We start from the raw sequence: 14932 nt of genomic DNA, 5'->3' as shown, positions 1-14932 counted from the left end.
CCTTGTGTAGTTGGTGTTTGGGATAGTGATTTAAACGGCATGTCTGAGACGCATTTTAAGGTGTACACCTTGCCTTGCGCCCAGGTGCAACAATTTTTAAAAGGCATGTGCTTGGTGTGCCTTTTCAAATGTTGTGCATTTTGCTCTTTTTTGAAGCCCAAGTCCCAACAGCAGTGCTAGGGGCTCTGCCCCCAAACCCTTGACCAATGCCGTTGGGGCAAGCCCAAACTAGTCCATGTTAGGGTCTTAAATTCTTAATCTCTAAAAAATGATTTTATAATTTTAATTCTCTTTTAAAAAGATATTTATTAGGATGAATGAATGAAGAAGCAAAAAATATTTTTGTAATTTTAATGGCCTCTAATTGGTGATTAGATAATTGGCTTTATATTTTGATATGGTTTACTTACTAAGTCTCTATAATTAAAAATGAAAAGAAAAATACATATAATTACAAAAGAGTATTCTTTTTTTATTGGAAATGGTAACTTCATTAAAATATTTCAAAATATGTCAAAGTACAATTATCAACCCCCCATTATGAAGTTGACCCAAGTTACATACTCATTACAACACTACCCAAAACATGTTCTCCCTTGCAGTCCCTTGTTTTGCTAAGGCATCCACTAACCCATTAGTTGACCTTCTTGTCCCCTTGAAGCACACACCAATCTCCTTTGTTATATTGAGCATTTCCCTTATCATTTGTCTATATTTCCATGCTTCCAAGCAACCTGACGGCATCGACCCCATTAACAACTTTGTCCCCTTCAATTTCCATTTGATGCAGCCCCAATTGTTTGGCATATCTTACACCTTGAAGTAAAGCCATCACCTCTGCTCTTAACGAATCTCTTTCTGTTGGCCCTAAAAACATGGCTATAATTCTGCCCTTCCCATCTCTAAATACTCTGCTATACCCGATGGGCCCGGATTACCTATAGAGCTTTCATCAAAGTTCAACTTTGTGCTTTGGAATGTTGGCAGGGACCATAATTCCTATACCACAGTTCCTGTACCACAGGCTTTAGGGATGTAATACCTACCACCTCACCCCATCTTCTGTAGATGCCATCAGCTGAGAAGTCTTTAAACAACTCACTTGTTTTCAACCAATAAATAACCTTAATAGTTATTCCTTCTACAACTTCCTCCTTGGACCTTTTAGCATTCTTAAAGATCCTATTATTTCTTTCTTCCCATATTGACCAATGAACAGTTGCTCTTGTAGCTCTCCACATGATTCTACCGCACTTCTTTGGTTGCCTGTAAAAGTTTGGGTCAAAAAGGCTTACCACATCCCGGGGAGGGGTCCACTTGCAATCAAAGAGAGAAGAAAAGCAAGACCAAATAAAAGACACAGAAGGACAACATATTAATAGGTGTGTGATTCTCTCACCAGAACCCATGCAGAGGCTACAAACATGGGGTGAAGGGCAAAGGTTTGGCCTTTTTCTTTGCAACAACTCCAGAGTACTGATTTTTCTGAGTGCAACCTCCCAGCAAAAAGCCCAGATTTTTGGAGGTACAGGGCTACACCAAACCTCCTTTGTTGGAAAATTCCCTGCAAGGTTAGAGGACTGAAGGACATAATAAAAAGCAGCACAAGTGGAGACACCAGAGGGGAAGGGTTTCCAAATTCTGCTATCCAAGCAAAGATTGATCCAAATAAACTGACCCTAAAAGAGCAACAAGTTCATCCACCATCTCCATTTCCGACTCCCTTAACCCTCTCCTCAAGCCCTGATCCCATGAATTACTAATGAACATGGAAGAGATTACTTTTTCTTTGTTGCTTGAAAGGGAGTAAAGAGTAGGGAACCTATCTCTAAGTGGAAACTCACTGGCCCAAGTGTCTTCCCAAAACAACACTTTATTCCCTGCACAATCATATCGTAATTAATAGAAAAAAAAAAAGGCAAAAGTCAAAATGTCAAGTACATTTATATTTAGTGTAGAGAAAATAGTTGGCTAAAAACTAACTGATTTATAAAGTTCTTTGTGATGGTTTTTTGGGACGTAAATATGGAATTATACTTCTAATACTTCCTTGAAAATTTATAAACTAATTCCATGATTCTAGAAACTTTCCACGGTTTTTCTTTTGTATATCTTCTAGGGGTTCTGGGTGCTTCTTTTGATGGATTGGGAATTTTGAGTCCATTGTTTTAAGAGGGTGGTGGCTACATTTGGGTTCGTTTTTTGTCTTTTCTTGCTAGGTGGTATCTTATCAACTTGTTGTAATCTTCTTTTTCCATTTCAATAAATTTTGTTTTTTTATATATTTATTTTTTTATCAGAAAATTGAGTTATTTATTAATGCTTGAAAAAAGTTTACATATCTTTGCTACATAGTATTATTGATAAATAAAAAATCTTTGCTACATAGCATCCCAAATACAGCAGAAACCAGATTAGCCACCCTGATTACCATGCCCCCTTTTTACTATTACAGATTACAGTATTGCCCAAAATAGAGTGGATCTGTCCACTCCCTGTTTTGCAAGAACATTTGCCAGCCCATTTGCTGTTCTTTTTTCCTATCAAAAGCTAGTGTTACAACTTTTTGCAAGGTAGTCAATTTCCCTAAAGGCAATTTTATATTTCCAAGGAGCTGAAATAATTTGTTTTGCCCAAGAAATAACCAATAAGGAATCTCCTTCCACGTCAAGCTCTCTAACACCCATCTGTGTTGCCAGTTTTAGTCCTTGTAAGAGAGCCATTGTCTCAGCCTTAACTGAGTCACCAAATCCAATTGGCCAATAAGGCCACAACTGTACCTTGATGGTCTCTGAAAACTCCCCCTATACCCACCCTCCCTGGATTACCAAAAGAGCTCCCATCAAAACTTAATTTTAGTTGTTTGGCCTTGGAGGTTTTCTTTCCATTATCACTACCTCTTTGTGTATATCTGTTTGTACCACTTCAGACCATTTCCATAATAAGTCATTTGTGGAAACATCTCTAAAAAGCTCCATTGTTTTAGCCCAATGTGCAGATCTTCTTGATTTGGATTCTTTGGGAAGAAAGGAATATTAGAACTTTTCAAGAAAAGGAAAGGAGCAGTCAGGAATTGAAAGACTGTTAAATAGGGCAATACCTTGGCTGAAGACCTTGAAAATCTTTCATCAATTCTCCTTTAATGACCTTTGGAGAAATTGGTCAGTAGTAGCGAGGTGTTCATCTCTAGAGGACAAATCAATTACAAGCTGGTCTCCTCCATCCGAAGGCTCACTGAAGTTGAACTTTGATGGAAGTAGCATGGGTAATCCAGGATTCTCCGGAATGGGGGTGCTTTGAGAAATGAGAAGGGAGAGATTTTGTTGCTCTACTCAGGTCCCTTGGGAATTGGGGACTCCATCAAGGCAGAACTTTTAGCTGTTGTACAAGGGGTGCAATTTGCAAACCAGCTGGGGGTACAACACCTAACAATCGAGGGGGATTCCAAAGTGGTGGTGGGTTGGTTGAAAAATCCTGAAGAGGCTATGTGGCGTTACAAGAATGAAATAAAGAAATTTAGTTGGTTGACAAGGAATATGTTGGTCACTGTACAGTGGGTGGGGAGATTAGCAAATACTTTGTCAGATATGTTAGCTAAGCAAGGGGTAAATAGGGAAGAATTGTTTTGGGCTCAGTTGTGATTCTTGCTTTTCTTTCCTAGTTTACTTGTAAGATTCAATGAGGGGCTGCAGCTCGCGCCTCTCCCTGGGATGTTGTATGAACTCACTCTAAATCTGCTTCTGAATTAATAAATTTATTATCATTCATCAAAAAAAATGTGCAGATCTTCCCTTTTCTTCTATTGCCTTAAGAAACTAGAGTTAAATAGGCTAGCCACATCCTGAGGGGGTACCATCTGCAACCAAAAAGAGAGCAGCAATAGTCCCAAATACAAGTTACAAACGAACAGGAAAGTAGTAAATGAGGAAGGGTCTCACCACTGGCCTTGCAAAGGAGACACGCATGAGGAGAGAGTTTTGTTTTTATTTATTACCAAAAAATAGAAACTTTCTTGATTTTTTAGATTTCCAAGTATCTTAGCAAAATCAGTGAAATATCTCCGAAATTTCTCCATCTCTACATTGTAAAATGTCCACCGATATCAAAATTGTGAACCATGTTTATGACCACCAAAATCTCTTCCCTATCAAACTCCTTTTCTAACCAAACAACTGAGAATTCACTAAGCTTGTTAGGGACAACATCTCCTAATGAGCAAATCCTCCATTGATTAGCTATATAGAGCATTTTTAAAAAGTTCACCATCTTCACTTGCATCTCCCCCCCCCCCCCCCAATACTGTTGCATGAACATTTATAATTTCCTTTCAAACATCATACTTACAAGCAACCACCTTCCTCCACAATAATTCTCTCTCACATCCAAGCCTCCATAGCTATTTCCTCAGCAATGCTTTGTTGAATAACCTTACCCTTCTAATCCCCAACCCTCATCTTTTTCTGTCCCTACTCACCCTATCTCACTTCATTACCTTTTTCCAAAAACAAAAAAGAATCAAATACGGATCCACCCCTATCCAATTTGATAAAATTCGATTTGATTCAACTTACATATATGTGCTCATGTATACTTAAATTTTTTATCGTACATATTAATAAAGTTGGTTTGATTGTTTTATGACATCATTTTTCCCTCTCCTTTTATTCTCTAAAACCCTAGTTCTTAACCCTTTCTGTCCCATTTTCTTTCTTAGATTTGAATGTACAAGGTGTTGAAGCAACACAGCAATCTGTGCATTTATGATGTCCATTTCTGTCATATTGCAATTTTATTCTCTCAACTACTCAAACCATGAATGGGCATTTTGGTAAATTTACCATCACCATAACGTCAGTCAACGGACTGGAAGTGTTGATTTCTGAAAGTGCATGGTACCTCATGCAAATGATAGTTGAAGCCCTTAGGTGTCATTACCCCCAAAGTACAGGGTATCTCCCTGCAAGTTATTTTCATTTCATTTTGTTCATGAAATACATGATCAAAGTCAATTTTTAGTTCATTTTATTAATAGTACTTAATACTTTTATAATTTTTAGTTTAATTATTAATACTATTTAATATCTGATTCCAATCCAAATTCGATTTGAGTCTGATATAAATCCAATGGATAAGATCCAATTCAAATTTGAATATAAAAGTATCAAATTTGGTTCTATCTATATCCAAATTGATTTGATCCATTACCTCAGAATCAATAGGGTTGACACCCTCAAAAGATTAAATGACCTGAGATGTATTGGGGGAACCAACTCTTCCTGTATGTTTTTCTAGTCCGGCAGTACCAACTTAGGGCACAGTTGAACCTTTGCTGCTGGTGGCAGTCCCTCATCCTGTCACCTATGGATCCAGATGCCTTGCTCTGAAGATCTACAAATTCTGAGATAGAATACCCACCTTTAAAGTTTCATAGTGAGGACATATAATGGGTATGGTCTTGATCTGAAAAAAGATCCCTATGCATTATTAAGTCTCAAGCCTTGACTATCCTTTTTGCAAATTGCAATCCCTATGTTTATAGACCTCCATCTCTTATATATCTTTTATAGTTTGCAATCAATAAAAACTCACAGTGGAAGAGTCTGAGATAAATGAGAGAAGGGAAAAGAAGAGAAGAATGGGAGAATGGCTTTCTGAATCAGCACTTGTTTCATGTTAGATCCATCTATACCATTTTAGATCTGAAATTGACACTAAGAAGGTAGACTCTCCCTGTTCACATTTTTCTGTCATATGTTGTGAAGTGCATGATTTATATGTTTGACTTTCTTTATTCAAGAATGTTTATAGTGGTTTGATAACAAACTATATGCTCGTTTCTTGGCAGGGCCCCTTCTGTTTTCAATATTCTTCTACTTCTTCTTCGTGATTCTTCCAACTTTAAGGTCAAAATACATGCTGCTGCTGCATTAGCTGTGCCAGCATCACGACTTGGTGAGTAATGGTATCATGCTTGTTCTTAAGGTTGATCTACTTGTGATTCTGATTTTGGTTGCTTTGCTAAACATATTCTCTCCTCTTGTGGTGCACTTTAACAAGAAATTATGTTTTTTACTTTCCTACCAATGTACTTGTCATTATCCATTTATTGAATAATTATCACTATGTTATGTATGAAAATATTGCTGTCATTGGTCAGACCTGGGGTATCCACACCTAGGTTCATGAAAAAAGAGAAAGGAAAGAGGAGAAAAAGAAAACAGGCCTACGGAGAATCAAAGATGAATCAGCCTCACTCCAAAAGTCAAATATTACATTAGGGACAAATATTTAAAATTATTAGAAACTTTCTGACATTTCACTGTAATTGTCATAATTTTTAAATTTTTTTTCTCAAAAGAATAAATGAGGGTTTGGTGATGGATGATTGGTTTGCTATTTTGATATGATTCAATTAATGTCACTATAATTCAAAACATATAGTAACAAAAAGACAAAAGTCAAAATGGTAAGTAAATGACATATATAGTGCAGAAAAGATGGGTAAAAGACTAAAAGGGAGAAAGAGAGACAGATACATACTAAAGATTCTTAGTGATCTTTGTCGATTAACACAATACCTTACTTTCTTAAAAAAAATACATACTAAGGATTCTTAGTCTTCTTTTATTTGATTTATACAGTTGTTTGCTATGGTTTTTGAACCTTAAACCAGTCATTATAATTGTTGTAACAATTCCTTAAAGGTTTATTAACTAATTCCATGTTTTTGAAAAACTTCACTGATTTTTTTATTTTTTTATTTCCAACTTACCAGTGAAATATCCCCGAAATTTTCCTATCTCTGCATGACAAAATGTCCATCGATATTGAAATTATGAACTATGGTTTGGTGTTGTTGAAATCAATCTACTTGGTATCAGAGCCATGTTATCAGCCTAGAACTCTGTTCTCATGCAGTCTTAGCCCAGCTTGCTGCATGAGATAGAGGGAGTTGATAAAGTCCAAGCCCATTCCCGCTTGGGAACCTAGGCCACCTAGCAACAGTTACAGCGTTGAGCCCATTATGCCGAGAACTCTTGATACCTAGGCCTCCCAAATACATTTACACAAGGAGGAAATGTCACCAGAATTAATTGAGAATTTAAGCATGTAACATGTGAACTCCATGTAAAACTATATAAGCCAAGAATTGAGAATGGGCAGTCATCAAAGAGTTATTTTACCTCAAATCTCTCTCTCTCTCTCTCTCTCTCTCTCTCTCTCTCTCTCTCAGTAACTTCATAAAATTAGGATACAGCTGTCAACCCCTAAAATAGGGAGTTGAACACAAAGTAATCTTTTTGCAACACTTCCCAGAACAAACTCTCGTAACAGTCCCCTGTTTGGCTAAGGTATCAGCTAGTCCATTAGCTGTTCTTCTAGTCCACTTGAAGCACGCTCGAATCTCCCCTGTTATGTTGAGGATTTCACTTATAGGCTGCCTATATATCCATGCTCCCAATCTGCCTGAATGCAGCTAATCAATTAACAACTTGGAATCTCCTTTATCTCAATTTGTTGTAATCCCAACTGTTTGGCATATCTTACCCCTTGAAGCAAAGACATCACCTCCACTCTTAACGAGTCTCCCACTCCTATTGGCCCCCGAAAACATCACAATGATTCTACCTACTCCGTCTCTGAATATTCCCCCTATACCCAAAGAACCAGGATTACCTCTAGAGCTCCCATCAAAGTTCAGCTTTGTTCTTCGTTGTGTTGGTGGGTACTAAAATTGGTTTTGAGGAAGTTCTATCTATCTATTGAGGTGGAATTGTATCGCTTCTTCTGGCAGTTGCAATAGTGAGCATGAAAGTTCCAGTCAAAGTAGTAGCCGGCCCACTTGTCCTTGCTTCAACTAATCGGCCAAGCTGGACTACAGTTCAATCTCCTGGATCTTTAGAGCAGAAAAATATTTCAAATATAACAAGGTACCAGGGCATCAAGTGTCAATGGCCTTAGTATACTTAGAGGGAGAAGCCATACTACAGTTCCAATGATTCTACCTACTCCGTCTCTGAATATTCCCCCTATACCCGAAGAACCTGGATTACCTCTAGAGCTCCCATCAAAGTTCAGCTTTGTTCTTCGCTGTGTTGGTGGGTACTACAATTGGTTTTTAGGAAATTCTATCTATCTATAGAGGTGGAATTGTATCGCTTCTTCTGGCAGTTGCAATAGTGAGCATGAAAGTTCCAGTCAAAGTAGTAGCCGGCCCACTTGTCCTTGCTTCAACTAATCGGCCAAGCTGGACTACAATTCAATCTCCTGGATCTTTAGAGCAGAAAAATATTTCAAATATAACAAGGTACCAGGGCATCAAGTGTCAATGGCCTTAGTATACTTAGAGGGAGAAGCCATACTACAGTTCCAATGGTATAGGTGTCATCATCCTCAACTATCTTGAATGGACTTTATCGAATCCTTGTGTGCAAAGTTTGGACTGACAGGCTTCAAAGATTTTGATGTAACTTTGTCCAAGCTTAGAACGATTGGCATCTTGGGTGTATGGATGGCCAGAGAAGGCCTTATTAGGTTGTTTCGTTGGAGGGTTGCAGAAAGATATTCATATTGAAGGCTTTACAGCCAATGATTGTTATGGTCGTGGCAAGTCTAGCCCGACTTCACAAAGAAAGGCTCAACCAATTATAAATGGTTTCTTGACTAGCAGGACCAATACTTAAGTCTCCTCAGGACCAATTCAGGATCTAATAAGAGAGCAGAACCGATTACTTCTCTACCACTCAAGAAACTATCTTGGGCTGAGATGCAATCTCATAGAGAACGTGGTCTTTGCTATAACTGTGACAAAAAATTTGGTCCAGGCCATTTTTGTGATAATTATCAATTGCTGTTACTTCAAGCCAATGATCGTGAAGGGGAAGAGAGTGGTGAGAAACTGCTGATCTCAGGGGCTACTTCGAAAGGGAGAAATCAGATCTGCCCATTCATATTTGATGGGTGAGACCTTACCTAACTTGGCCTACGTGTCTTCCTAGCACATACATATTTGATGGGTGGGGAAGATCCACTATTTGACCTCAGATGAAAAGTGTGGGCTTGGGCCTTGAGGGATGCCACTGGTATCCACACTAAGGAGATGAGGGAAGAAGTTCTCGAAACCTCATTAGAGTCTCTAACCAGGTCTGCATCACCTCAGACCATGCGAATAGCCTGACTGGTCCAGGGAAGACCAATATCTATTCTGGTGGCAGGTCAGTGGTGATGTCATTTGTGTACCATGATTGCATCATTCACTACTTTAGTCAATCAGTTTTTCCCCTTCATTTCAATAAGAAACTTGTTCTAATACCAAGTTGTTATCTACCTGCCATAGTTATTAAGTTACAGAAGGGATAACGTGAGTTGAGTGAAGGTAAGAGAAAGAGGGAAAACTGGAATAGAATTTCTTTATCTTTATTCCTTATTTTTATTACTTAAGAAGCTTTGACTGGAAATTTCAATGTTACCCCATGGTTCCTTACAGCACTCCACCACATCCTATAGTCTCAATTCCTTACAACATCGTTGAATTTTTTTGTTTTGCTATGACATCAGTCTTGAATTTTGATTTTGAACTTAATTTCTTTCATGATATGCAGAAGTTTGGAGTCAGTATGTTAGTTATGTGGCCTGCCTTATTGATTTTACGATATCAAACCTTAGATACAGCATCATGGTTTATTCTCCACATGCACCTTAAATGATAATGCCACATTTTATCCTGATTGCCACTTCTGCAGATTATGGAAGGTCATTCTCAGATGTTGTTCAAGGTCTGGAGCACATGATCGAAAGTCTAAACTCGTACCAATTTTCAACACCATCAGATTTCAAATATAAGGCTGCACTTGAGAAGCAGGTCAGGTTATGCAAGCCAATTGCAGTGAAGAAATAATATGTAGAGGTTTTCTTCATGACCATAGTTTTTGGTCTGACTAATTTGTCGGTCTTTTACAGTTGACCTCAACTACTCTGCATGTACTTGAGTTGGCTTCATGTTCTGACCATGAGAGTCTAAAAGACTTTCTTGTCAAAGTAAGTATTTCAAACCAGCATCTAATCACTGATTTCAGAGGTGGACATGTTACCAGCCTTTAATTTGGAAAGAGGGGTCTGAACCTTTCAAATTCTGCCATCCCAAGAATTAACTACAAGTTTGAAGATTAGATTCTAATATATAAATGGATGCACTTCTTGCAAGATTGCATCAGAAATTTAATTACTTGCAAACTTTTAGGTATAATATTTCGATTCTAAGAACAGAAGGTACTTGTAATGTGAGATCGAAACTTGTAGCAACTCAATATGAAAGAAGATTAAATACTATTGTCACCAGTTTTGCATGGACATGGGAGTTTAAACCTAGCATGTATTGTGGGGGACTAGTATATAGCATGACAATGTAGAATTAAGTAGAAAGATATCTGAGATAGAAAGAAATGAAAGATGAGAAGTATATCTTGCTTGACACTGTGATAGGATAAAACAGTAAACTAGTAGTGCAACGATAGGAGAGACATACCTTGAGCAAGCTTACAAAATCACAATTTAATAAATCAATACTTTTTTCTTCAAATTCAATTGTTAAAATTCTGATTATAATAACTATTTATATAATCATAATAAGGGCTTGGATTTCCCTTTACATACTCCAATTTCAATTGGAAAATTAATCAGAAACAACTCTTGGTTGCACAAGGGCCAAGACAAACTCACATATAACCCAAAAGAGCATTCAAATACTGTATAAATCCTAAAACAATTTTAAGTGCTCACCAACCAATCCTACTAAAATAAACCAAACCAAAAGTAACTCCAAGATAGACCAAGTAAATAAGACAGTTTCCATCATATAGACTTTCTTTGTGGTAAAATTAGTATAACTCTCTCTAAAATTCCTCCCACATCTTCTCCCTCTCCCCCTATCTCCCTCCTCCTTCCATCCCTCAACACTTACATTCCAACTAAGAATCCTCATCTTCCACCCCCTACCCCCAAATTACTCGAGCTCGTCCAACCCTTCCTCTTCTCCTCCCTCCTCATCTCACCCCTTTATTTTTTCTAAATATTCTTCCCTCTTCTTCATCTCCTCTTTTTTTCTTTTTCTTTTTTTCTAACTTTTCAAATGCTATTTTCGCAAAGCCTTCCCCTCCTCAGAAGACTAGCCCGAGAGACTTTCCGACCTCCACCTCCCTCTCCACCAGTTTATTAATATTTACCTTCCCATTTTGTATTATTTTCTCAGCTTCATGATCCTTTTGTATCTGTTCTTCTTTATATTTCTCTCTGTTCCTTTCCCCAATCACTGGTCCTTCACCTTCTCCCCCTTGTTCCCCTCCTTCTAATCTCTATGAAGAATCTTTAGGCTTCTTTTTCTATTGTAAACCCTATTTCGTCTTCCACCCCCTTTCTCCTCCTCTCTCAGAGGTCTCTTCGTTGAAGTTTTCTCCCCTGTCCCTCCTTCTGTTCCTTTTCCTTCTTCTCCTTCCTCTCTGATTGGAGTTTCCAGCACCAGAATGCTCAACACTCCAGGCTGAGCATAAGGGTAGTTTAGTCGTTTGCCATTTAATTAAAGATGAATTGTCTATTTTGTTTAAGTTGTGTAGGGGTGTTCATGGTTCAGTTAACTGAACCATAGCTATTTTTTTCAAACTGAACCGGTCCCACTGGTTAACCGATTGATCGGTTTCTGTTCTTTGGTTTTTGGTTTTAATATTGATAATTTGATATATTTATATATATATATATATATATATATATATATTTATATATAATATGTGACGTATATTAAATATATATAATATACATATAAATATATACCGGTCGGTTCGGTTAATCAACGATTTTTTTAGGTTAAAGGTTAATCGAAAACTGAACCGGTCCTTTGGTTTTTCAAAAATATCGAACTGATCGGTTCAGTTAACCGCATTTTCCGATTCGGTTCGGTTTGGCTTTTCGGGTTTTTATGGACACCCCTAGTTGTGTGTCCCATGCTATATACTATGTGTCTTCCTAACACATACATATTTGATGGGTGGGGAAGATCCACTATTTGGCCTCAGATGAAAAGTGTGGGCTTGGGCATTGAGGGATGCCACTGGTATCCACACTAAGGAGATGAGAGAAGAAGTTCTTGAAACCTCATTAAAGTCTCTAACCAGGTCTGCATCACCTCAGACCATGCGAATAGCCTGACTGGTCCAGGGAAGACCAATATCTATTCTGGTGGCAGGTCAGTGGTGATGTCATTTGTGTACCATGATTGCATCATTCACTACTGCAGTCAATTAGTTTTTCCCCTTCATTTCAATAAGAAACTTGCTCTAATACCAAGTTGTTATCTACCTGCCATAGTTATTAAGTTACAGAAGGGATAACGTGAGTTGAGTGAAGATAAGAGAATGAGGGAAAACTGGAATAGAATTTCCCCAACTCACGTCTCTTGAGCTGGATGAACATTGCACCCATACCATCCTTGGAAGCATTGCACTCCAACTTGAAGAGAAAATTAAAGTTTGGCAGTGCAAGGACAGGATACACACCAGCACTTATATAGGCATCAACTTGAGTGTATTAGCAGGATACACAACAACAGCATTTTCTTGCATACAGGGCCTCAGGAGAGCTCGATCTGTAAATACCTTACTAAAGCATTTTCTTGCATGACTTGGCTGTTCTCAGACTCAAACCCACATTCTCATGCTTGTCAGATGGGGATTTTACCATTGCACCAAGCATTGGCCCTTTCATTTAAGTCTTTAAATGAAAACCAGCTTTCTGTTTTAGAAAGTTTCTTTTCTTTTTCATTTTGAAGATCAAGGAAGTCAGGACATCTAAATGGTTGGATTTCAAAACAACAAAATGAAAACCAGGTTGGTGGATGCACTTATCCACAGTTTTTTGTGATTTCAACCCTGAATGCTTCCCAAATTATTCATAAATATTTCCATGATTAATGATATCATGCTAGAGGAAGCATCTTATAATATTTGACAATTTCTAATTGTTTTGAAATGGGGCATTTTGGTGAATCAAGAAACCTTCCACTTTTCCTGTTGTTCATATCATATGTCTACTTCTGTTTTTTTTTTTTCAGTTGATCAAGTGTTCTATATGTTCAATGAGCAACTATCCCCCCCCCCCGGCGTACTTCGTCCTTTTCAAACATTTTGTAAGCCAGCATTTTCTTTTCTTGTGTTTCTCATAGAAAGCGTCTTTTTTGGAGGCATGGCTCAAATCACTATGCTCATCATTAGAAGAGGCCAGAAATCAGCCAGGGATGGAAGCTTCTCCAATTGAAATGGATACTTCCATATCTTCCAAGCAAAAGAAAGATATGATATGCAAGACAGTAAGGTCACTGGTTGAAGTGTATGAATGTAGTCACAACCAAGGGATTGCACAAAGATTTCAGAAACTGATAGACAATGAACCTTGAGTTCATTGCGCAGCTCATCTCGTCAACAAAGCTATGAAAGTTTTATTTATGTGCACACATCAGACTTTCACCACAAACCTCAGTCAAATGGGTGCTTGAGAATCTGAGATTCCGTTTATTTCCAAAGGCGCATAGAGAAAATTAATCCAACCTTTTGGCTTTTGCACCCTGAAGAAAAGTTTCAAAAGTTTTGCAGGTAATTTTTTGGGGTGGTCAAAGTGAGTGATAGCTTTTGGGATTTGGAAATGGTTTGTGGTTCTGGTCATCAAGCAGCGACTCCAGGCGATTTGTGTATTAATCCCGGTATGTCCATATGGGCCCTTGTTTAAATTTGAGGTGCCACGGTACGGAGTAGAGCACTAAGGTGTGTCAGTGGTTGGTCTTTGTACGTTATGTAGTGGTTTCTCTGAGTCAAAACAATAATTGATATACTGTAGTCTGTATATTTGTATTAATTTCTGGAAGTCCCGATGCAGGATGTAGACACTTTTACTGTGTTACTGCTTCTCGTACGTGGTAGCTGGTAATTGGTAAGAGCCATTTCCCAATGAGGGTCACAAGTTCATCCAGGTGATTCACAAAAAGTATTTATCCTTTTTACTAGTGGATTCATACGTGGTTGAATCAGAGCTTTCCTCTGTTTTGTTTTTTGTAAAATAAATCATTTAGGTCTCTACTTTCTTCTACTGGTAGTTAGTTCCAGATTAACGGGGTTCTAACTTTATTTTGTTCACAGTTATAATATGCCATATTGCCACCAAATTGAGCCTCTGGAGGTAGTTTCCACGTTGGGCAGAGAGGAAGGGAAGTGTTGCTTTTTTATTTTTATTTTATTTATTCTTTATTTATTTATTTATTTTTTGCTTCATGGTAGGGAAGGGTTGGGGGGAGTTGAGAGAGGACCTATTTTGCATAGATTTATTAAAACTACCCTATTTTTTCCATTTTATTAAAACACCCTCTCAATGGGTCATATTTTTCAAGTTCTAGTATTACATATACTAAAACAATTAATTCAAAGAAATTATCAGCATAGCATTATTTACATTGTATATAAAAAGGGTTGGGTCAATGTATCGATGCCAATTTGTTCGCTTCTATGCCTCCATCTGAAGTTCTGAACCCGCCCTGACATAACTTAACAAAAATGCCATTCTTAAAAGTTAAAACCACCCCAACCCTATAGGGTTTAACCCGCTACCAACTTAACCTAGCAGCGATGTATTATTTCTCTTTTCATTTTTGGTTCCTTTTTCTGTTATTAATTACTAATCAGAGTCTTTTGTTTGTCATGAAAACCCAAGAGGCAAGAGCTATTAAAAGTTTTCTCCGTGGCTAGTAGCCTACTAAGACATTATATGATTATAAAGGCGTTTCAAGTACATAGCCTAAACACCCGGCAGCAATGGTTATCGAGGACGACTCAAGCTGAAGTACTGAAGCCCTAACCCAACACTAGAGGAATCAGGTTAAGCTGAGCTTTGCCATTTA

At 37.8% G+C, this 14932-nt stretch overlaps 1 protein-coding gene across 8 annotated transcripts in view; it reads left to right on the top strand.

The window, feature by feature from the left end:
• Window positions 1–14203, top strand: part of LOC148864245 (ARM repeat superfamily protein) — a 101316-nt gene extending 87113 nt beyond the window's left edge. For 3 of the 8 annotated variants that reach the window (XM_088979422.1, XM_088979424.1, XM_088979420.1), the window contains 4 exons: window positions 5846–5952; window positions 9744–9862; window positions 9961–10038; window positions 13211–14203. In XM_088979422.1, the coding sequence (XP_088835548.1) occupies window positions 5846–5952; window positions 9744–9862; window positions 9961–10038; window positions 13211–13441 (535 nt within the window). In that variant the 3' untranslated portion in view covers window positions 13442–14203. The remainder of the gene's footprint in view (window positions 1–5845; window positions 5953–9743; window positions 9863–9960; window positions 10039–13210) is intronic. The other 5 variants (XR_016110234.1, XR_016110231.1, XR_016110232.1 and 2 more) reach the window with 4 other exon arrangements.
• Window positions 14204–14932: the final 729 nt, after the last annotated feature.

This window comes from Nelumbo lutea, chromosome 3, assembly GCF_056320005.1.
Source record: "Nelumbo lutea isolate HS-2025 chromosome 3, American lotus-T2T, whole genome shotgun sequence".
Lineage (NCBI taxonomy): Eukaryota > Viridiplantae > Streptophyta > Magnoliopsida > Proteales > Nelumbonaceae > Nelumbo > Nelumbo lutea.
This window is presented reverse-complemented; position numbering and strand designations above follow the sequence as displayed.